This window comes from Apis laboriosa, unplaced genomic scaffold, assembly GCF_014066325.1.
Source record: "Apis laboriosa isolate Shangri-la unplaced genomic scaffold, ASM1406632v1 scaffold281_cov141, whole genome shotgun sequence".
Taxonomy (NCBI): domain Eukaryota; kingdom Metazoa; phylum Arthropoda; class Insecta; order Hymenoptera; family Apidae; genus Apis; species Apis laboriosa.
In genome coordinates this window covers 121,547-130,408 of record NW_025222646.1, presented here as the reverse complement: position 1 = coordinate 130,408, position 8,862 = coordinate 121,547, and the positions used below count along the sequence as shown (strand labels likewise).

Genomic DNA, 8,862 nt, shown 5'->3' with positions numbered 1-8,862 from the left:
ATTTGCATTATCACCTTTTTTAAAGCAATAAAGCATAACATGCAAATACTTTTGTTTGCTATTCCAATCAGCATTAGAGAGTGGATGCATCGGACACGAATCGCAAATCCAGTATCTGGCGTTCTTCACCCTATGATATACAAGATTTGCTTGATCGACCCTTATTCCGATTTCATTCGTGGAATCCGAAATGAGTACTATTTCAAAAAACACATTGATTTAACGAAAGAAAGGTTGGAGAAGGATTCTGAATAGAAAGAAGAGAGATCAGGTTTCGCTTTGCGTGCATCTCACAAATCAATACAGTACATCGGGACCTTTCGATTGTGCTGCTGGAGAGAGCGATATCGTCCATATCGGAAGAAGGTGCAGCGTCTTGCAGAGTCGGTGTTGAATACAATAACAACGTGCTTACTATCAGCAATTGCAATGCTGAAAGTGATGGCTAATTAACCTCGACAAAGTCGAACTTTGAAAAAAGAGAAAAGAAGGACCACTATTGAGAAATATATTGCTCTAGCTAAAGCAAAGAAGCAGTTTGTGGAGGAGACCAAAAGGGATCCTTCTTTTCTCTTTTTTCAAAGTTCGACTTTGATCGAGCGCAGCGAGTGCAGCGAGCTATAATTGAGAGCCTCTGCTACTGGAGAAATTAAAAATATGGCTCGAAAAAAAATAACATTCGTCAGAAACATAGAATGAGATCTACTCTTGACATAAGTGTCCTAATGTTAAAGGCAATAAAAGAAATGGAAGTAGTTGTTTCCATATCCAAAAATGCAGAATTGAGGTCCCAAGTGCGACACCAATAGCAGATAGATCTGCAAGGGAGGACTCTATAAAGAGGGATTCAAATATGAGATTTTCTGCCATCTCCATCCCCGAAGTCTAAGATTGAGACGTCATCGTCTTATTTATCCATGATTGATAATGGCTCGTGAATGGCCGCCATTGGCGAGTCAATAGATAGAAAACTCTTCGATCTGAGAAAAGAAATGGATAGCTTACACACAAAATGACAACCGGAAGCGTTATTTAAGGACACCGAAAAAGAGCAAGGAGAAGTACAAAAAAGTGTAACAAAAAACGTGGCTTCTACGATTGAAAAGATTGCCAAATCTATTGGAATAACAACGGAATTTTCACAGAAATCTTGGTTAAAGATTACATATATAGGGCGAAAGAAAAGGAGGAAATCCTCATAAGATACTTCGCATTATATCATAAGATATTTCCGCAGAAGGATACTATAAAGCCATGCACTCCATGATTCCCTCATTTGCTATTTATGCAATTTGCACTAACATAACCTCTTTTTAAGCATAGCGATAACATTGGAATTGTTATCGTTGCAATATCTTCACTCTCGCTGAAGTCCACCTTATTTTAATTCTACTAACCGTTGCGATTTTCTTTGCAGCAGCTATAGGATATCAGATCCAATCTGAACTGTGTCCAATCTTTTTTCGGGGTCCGTCTGTATCTCCGATTCGTGACATTCTTTTCAAATTTTCTTTTTCCTTTTTCTTTTTATTCTTTGATTTTAGCCTTTTCTTCGATTCATCATGCCTGGCTGCCATCGTATCATGCCAGAATATATGCCTTCTTGGATTCTTTGCAGATTTTCTTCGCCATTCTTTTTTCTCAACATCATCTGTCGATTCTCCCATTACTCATTAATTAGTGAATTGTCTTTTAAAATCTGCTTATCTATGAGCTCACTTATGGCAAACGTAAATGATACGCGTACTCGCAGGATGGCGATTTCAGAATCGCGGCGGCAGAAGCACAGATTATTTTTGCGCGATTTCTCGGTCCTTTTTCGCCGCTGAACTCTATAATCTCAGAGTTTCGAGTTCGAGTTCGTATCTGAGATTCTCCATTTTGGACCTTATTCCGCATTTGCCAACTTCAATTCTATAGTGGAGCCGGTACGAATCGTTCATCTAGTAGAGCAAAACTTGAACAAGATAGCGACTTTGGATCACCAATGTATTCGGCGGTTGTTAGTTCGCTTCAGGTCTCGATCTCCAGTTTGGTGGATTCTACTGATGCTTGATATCAAGGCAGTATTTTCGTTAGATGTCCACGGTCTGTCTCGCGTTCTTGTTTTAATCTCGATGGATCTAACGGATCCATTACTCTTCTTTTTACACTTGTGTATTTCTAACGTATAACATATCGCCATTACAGATGAAATGTTGACCAAGCATTGGCTCTGCCTTTGCATATTGAATGTTGACGGTATGAGTGTCTTGAGAAATTCTCTCCATGCTGTATCGATTTGTGAGGTGTTCTGGCATAAAACGGAATCATGTCTCTATTTTGCTTCTCTTTTTTCCCTTTTTTCTCTCCTTTATTAAAATTGGATTTATTGAAATTGGACTCTGTATAATAGGTCCCACAAGAGTGATCGGAAAATATGTTCACCTGAGCAGAATTGCTCTACCCAGGCAAGGCTAAAATAGGAGGGAGAGGAGGATACGCCAGGTACCTCCGGATTGGCTAGAGCAGCGAGTGATGAACCGATCCATCCTCCAATGTCCTCGATTGAAGGATGTCTTTTTCGCCGCCTGCCATATCTTAAAGTTAGGAATATTTTATAGAAATTGTCCTCGGTTAAGGCAAAATCCTTGTACCTGCGAAACATGACCACAAGCTTAAGATATGATAGAAATCGAGTATCCCGGATGCGTTAAATCCTTGCACTCAATCAACGATTGCAGCCCCTGCGGAGAGTGCGCACCTAATCTGTAAAACCTAATCCTAAAAATTAATTAAACTAATCAAGAAAAATTGAAACTAATTAAATCGATCGAGAACTATTAAGACGCGATTAAATTAATGTATCTTTATTTTTATATTAATTACATAAATTATCACTAACTATTAGAATTAAAATTAATTAAACTAATCAAGACGAGTTAATTAAAATAAATAATCCGATTAAGATGAATAATTCGAATTAATTAAATTTAGTAAAACCGATAAATAAAAAAGTAATTAAACTAATTAAATAATAAATACATGCAAATGAAAATAATTGAACTAAGATATTAAACTATTAAAATTGATGTTTATGAAAGTAATTAAGTTGAATAACTGGAATTAATTAATCTAATTATACTAATTACGTCAATTGATATATGCAAATTAAAGTAATTAAACTAATCGAAACGATTAAAATAATTAAACTAATTAAGCCAAATAATTCGAATTGATTAAACTAATCGAGACGATTAAAATAATTGATTAAATAATTGAACCAAGACGAGTTTAAGACGAGTAATTCGAATTAATTAAAATGATCTAAATGAATTGATTAAACTAAAATTAATTATAACTATAAAAGTAACTAATAAAACTTTATTAATTATAACTAATAAAAGTAACTAATAAAAGTAATTAAGACTAAGAAAAGTAATTAAACTAATTTAGCGGAACAATTTGAATTAATTAAACTAATTGCACTAACGAACGCGTAAGAATTAAAGTAATTAAATTGATTAATATTTTTTTTTCCGGTGATGCTTAATGTATAAAATGTATAAATCTGACTGTGACAACGAGATATTAGCTCAATGACGCAGAAAAGTGTCGAGTGTTCAATGGTAATGGGAGAAGAGTGTAATTAAAGAAGTAAATGGAAAGACATTTGAAAACGGGAGTTGATCTCGAAAAATATTCGTAACTTTATAATCCGTTCCCGTTTTAAGATATCTTCTATTGATACGAGTCTATTTAAATTAATCGAGAAGATCAAATTAATATAATTTGTTATTGACTAACGAAAACAAGTAAGTGGAATTAGTTCAATCAATCGAATAATTAATCTATAAATTAAATTAATTCGATTATTAAGAAGTATGAATAAAAGAATTAAAATAATTAATCAAAAATTTAATTAATTAGATTAATTAAGACTTAACTATGTTAAGACTTAAATATGTAGTTCGATTAAGTCATAAAATACCTTTCATTAATGAACTATTTAAAACATAAATTAAACTAATTATATGAATTAAGCTATTAAAACATGTAAATAATATTAATTAAAATAATTAAAGATAAAATAATGAGAAAGAATTAAAGAAAAATAATAATAATTTAACGAGAATAAATGATAGGAGCCATTTATCTCGATTACTATTACTCGATATATTAACTGATTTTTTAACATTTGTTAACAAGATCGCGTTGCTTTGTTCCCTATCGATTTAATATCGATTTAATATAATTTGTAAATATTTATAAATATTCCGATATTTATTTGAAAATAATGTTTGAAATATGTTTGAAAATTATTAAATATTATTACAAATAAAAATAATAATAATTAATAATAACAATAAAAAAAATCATAATTATATATTTTTACGCTCTATCGATATCTATATACGCATTATTGCTAAAAAAAGAAAAAGAATGATCAAATCTTGATATTATCGAGTAATTTCTCGATACTTATAGACGAAATAAATATAAGAGTGAAATTAAATTCAAAATCTTGTTTTTATACAGTAATGTTTCCATAAATCAATTTAAAAGTATATGGTATGTTTATATTGCTGTATGTTTATATTGAAATAATTTTATTTATAATGTCATTTTACAATTTATAAATGTATTTGCAATTATTACATTATATTAGGATGTCCTATAAGTTTTTTTCGCACCACGCTAAGAATGACTTTAACTGTTTATTTTTATATGAACATGCAGACTTATCTATTAACTGTTCATCGCATCGGTTTCAGTCATCTCGAAGCTCTTCTAAAGTACGTTTCGTTGGTGATACTGTCTTTTTTAAAACTTTTTTCTATACTGTTCAATATGAATAACCAAAGGAAGTATTTGCGGCATATTATGCTTTATTGCTTTAAAAAAGATGATAGTGCAAATAATACTGAAGATGACATTTGTATTATTTACAGGAATGATGCTACAACTATTACGATTATTTGCAATTGGTTTAAGAGATTTAGAGCAGGCAATTTCGACTTGAAAGATGAAGGTCGCAGCAGGCGCCCAGCAACGACGAATACAGACTTTATTAAAACCATGCTCGCTGAAAATCTGCGATAGTGTATAAAAAATAGTAGATGATATTAACATTTCCAGATTACAAAATGATAGATAATGATCTAACCAAGATGGGATATGTCAATCGATGTGAAGTTTGAGTTCCACAGTTATTGACAGAGATTTTGAACAGCATCTGTACGTGCAATTTCCTTTTCCAGCGATATGAAAGAAATTCTTTCTTAAAGAGACTTGTCACTTGAGACTTGGATCTTGTATCAAAATATGCATCAAAAACGCACTTGATTTAATAGAGACCTTCAACTGCCGTGAAACCTGGACTTCACCCGAAAAAAGTTCTTTTATCCATTTGGTGGAATTGGAAAGATGTAATCTATTATGAGCTTCTTTCTCAAGTCATCAATTTTGGAAAATACTCCAATCAGTCTGATAAATTGAAATACGCCATAGCAGAAAAACAGCAAAAATTGGCGAATCGATGAGGCCATCACGACAATGCAAAACTGCATGTTGCATTGACTGTAAGAAAAAAGCTGTTACAGTTTAATTGGGACATTCTATTGCATCTTCTGTATTCCCCAAATCTTATTCTATTCAATTATTACTTGTTCCTGTTATTAAAAATATTCTCTTCATGATAAACGATTCCAATCCGTAAGCGAAATAAAAAGACAATATTTTGCAAATAAACCCCAACAATTTTGGAAAAAGGAAATAATGAGAGATAGAAGAATATGATAGAGCAGAATGATTCATATATAATGCAATAAATTAATCTTAAACAACAAATATCATGTGTTCATTTCCTATCAAAAAAAAAAAAAAAAAGAAACTTATGGGATACTCTCCCATAATCCTATTATTATTTGCTTTAATTTAACAGGATTTTGACATCGATAATACCAATGTCAGTAATGTGATCTCTTTCTTCTATTTCTTTCATTTCAATTTGTAATTTGTTCATGAATCATGAATTTGATTATCATTCGAAGTGATATAATTAAATAATCAATTCTAAGATAAAATAATATGGAATTTGTTACGCGAGAATATCGAGAGTTTGAAGTTTATTTATCTTATAATTTATCTTATAATTACTTAAAATTTTTCATTAGGGACAATTTGAACTGATAATATAATGGGGATATAAACGGAAATAGAGATTTAATGAAAACTTAAATTGCTTTTAATTTAATTTAATAGATTAGTTAATAATATTTATTAATTTTTGTGTTTGTATTGACTTCTAAAATCTTCTAAGTTTCACAAATATATTAATGTATAAATAATCAAAGGGAGAAGAGAACGGGAAAGCGTTCTGTTCATTATAAAAATCTTATTTGAAAGAAATGTATTATATGTTAATCATATAATAAATTTATTATGGCGAATATTATAATTTTTTTCTTATTCATAAACTATAATAATATATTATTATGTAAATATAAAATGTAAAAAATAATCATAAATTATGATTTTAGTGATAAAAATTAATTTTCCAAGAATCTTTGGACCGCAAGCTTCATCGTACTAACAATGGACTTATTTGTACTAATACAATCAAATATGTTATTATAGTATTAAAAATCTGAAAGAAAGATTAAATCCTTAAGTAATTAATCCGGTTATACATTCGTTTAACTTACCATTGTTGATAACCTGTTATTAAGTGTATAATCACCAGCAGTAAATTTTAAAGGATGAAGAAAGAGTTGTAACGAAAATTGTAGTACCTGAAATTATTGTTGTCATTAACTTTTATTTTTTAAATATTTTTAATTTTAAACTCTAAACTATAAATTATTTGTATTTGATTCGTTTTTCGATATAAAATATTCTTTGAAAAAGTCTATAAGAATTCGTACAGATACTATTCGCTGATATAAATAAAATCAGAATATAGAAACAAAGTAATTTGTGCGCTANATATATATATTTCAAAAATGAATATATCTTAGCTAGAGATTCTTGAAGTAATTTCAAGCTTTCTAATTTTTTACAAAAATTTTTGTTTCAGTTTTTTGTATATTAATAAAAAACATTAATCAATCGTGAACGTATCAAATTAATATATTGTAGTATATATATTGGTATGTTGAGTACATGATCAATATAACAAATAAATAAATTTTAATATCGAAATAAGATATTGAATATTTATTATATTAAATTATATTAAATTATATTATATATTCGATATTATATGTTCGATATAATTTATCAATAAATTTAAATACTTAGTTATTATAGGATGAATAAATTGAATTTATTTATTCTTAAAATAAATAATATAAATTTATGATATAAAAAGACAAATATAACATTTTTTTAACAATGATCAATAAATAATATCTAATTGAAATGAAACAAAAAAATACATAAAAACAAAAAAAATACTTAAATTAGAAAATAATTTATTAAATAATTAGATTAGATTATTAATTAGATTAGATATTTATGGATTATTTAAAATTAATTAGATTTATAGATTATTAATTAGATTAGATCAATTCACTCACATAAAAAGTTTTTCAACTTTTTGAAATATAATTATTTACTGTACCGTTTTTTAATATTGATGGTCAAAGTAATTTATAACAAATTAACATTTAACATGAAATTAATTGAAAAATAAAAACATTACTGAAGAATAATACATACAAAAATAATATAATATATTTGTTGCTCATTGAATTTAATTTTGTTGAAAATTGAATTTAATTTTTCTTAATTCTTCGCATTATTAAATTTGAATATTATTTACTATATACTATTTCTATTTAAATCACTAATTTTTGAGTTTGAACTATGATTTTGAAAATCTAAGCGATTCTTTCTATTGTGTATTATGAATTTTAAAAACTTTTTTCTTTATGTAATGTAAGATTTTTAATAAATTAAAATAAAAGATTATGCTTTTAATGTGTTATTTTTTTTTTTTTGAAATTAAGTCAAATTTTGTTGAAAAGAATGCAAATATAATTTATAGTAAAATCCATTGAATAGATAGAGATTTATAAATATTTAGATTAAAATTTATAATTTTTAAAAAAATTTATTTTAAAATTTATCATCTAAGATTATTAATATCTTTTTAAAGAGAATATAAAAATATAATGCCAAGTAAAAGATTGTTTTCTAAAGCAAAAAAATAAGATTATAACATAAATATAAAAATATATATTTAAATAAAAAATAAATAAATATTGAATCAGGCGATATTTCATCATGCTACATATTCTTCTATGATATTTATATAAATTATAAAATAGATGAGATTTTGAATTTATAGATACAATTGAAAGAATAAATTTTTCTGTTGCAACGTGAATTATCATATTTATAATTAACTTAACTATAATTTATTCATTAAAAGAAGAAACAAAAATTTTTGCTTACAATGAGATCTTTCATTATTTATATTATATGTTCTCCTTTGGTTGAAATTAGATTAAAATTAAGACTATATTAAAATATTAAAATATAATTTATACATTAAACTATGCTTAGAGATTAAGAATTGTTTGTTTATATAATTTATATAAATGATATAAAAAAAATGTATATATATAAATGTATATATAATACCAGTATATAGTCATATATTATCATAAATGCATATGTATATATTACATATTTTTGAATATTATTATACAAAAAATATTTATTATATCTTAAGGAAGTGGTTTTAGTTTTTGAATCAGTAGAAATTTGATAAGAAAAATAATTGTAAAAGTGATTTTGGATACGATTTTCAATTTAAATTATTCTTTTATTTTCTACAATGTATAATACTCATCACGAAAAATAAGTATCAAATAA

General features: G+C 27.2%; 1 protein-coding gene across 1 annotated transcript in view; it reads right to left on the bottom strand.

Annotated features, from left to right (window-relative positions):
• Positions 1-6,562: 6,562 nt before the first annotated feature.
• Positions 6,563-8,862, bottom strand: part of LOC122714126 — a 91,900-nt gene continuing 89,600 nt past the window's right edge. Inside the window, exons 5-6 of the mRNA XM_043935193.1 lie at positions 6,687-6,773; positions 6,563-6,628 (exon numbers count right to left, since the gene is read on the bottom strand). Coding sequence (XP_043791128.1) covers positions 6,563-6,628; positions 6,687-6,773 — 153 coding nt within the window. The remainder of the gene's footprint in view (positions 6,629-6,686; positions 6,774-8,862) is intronic.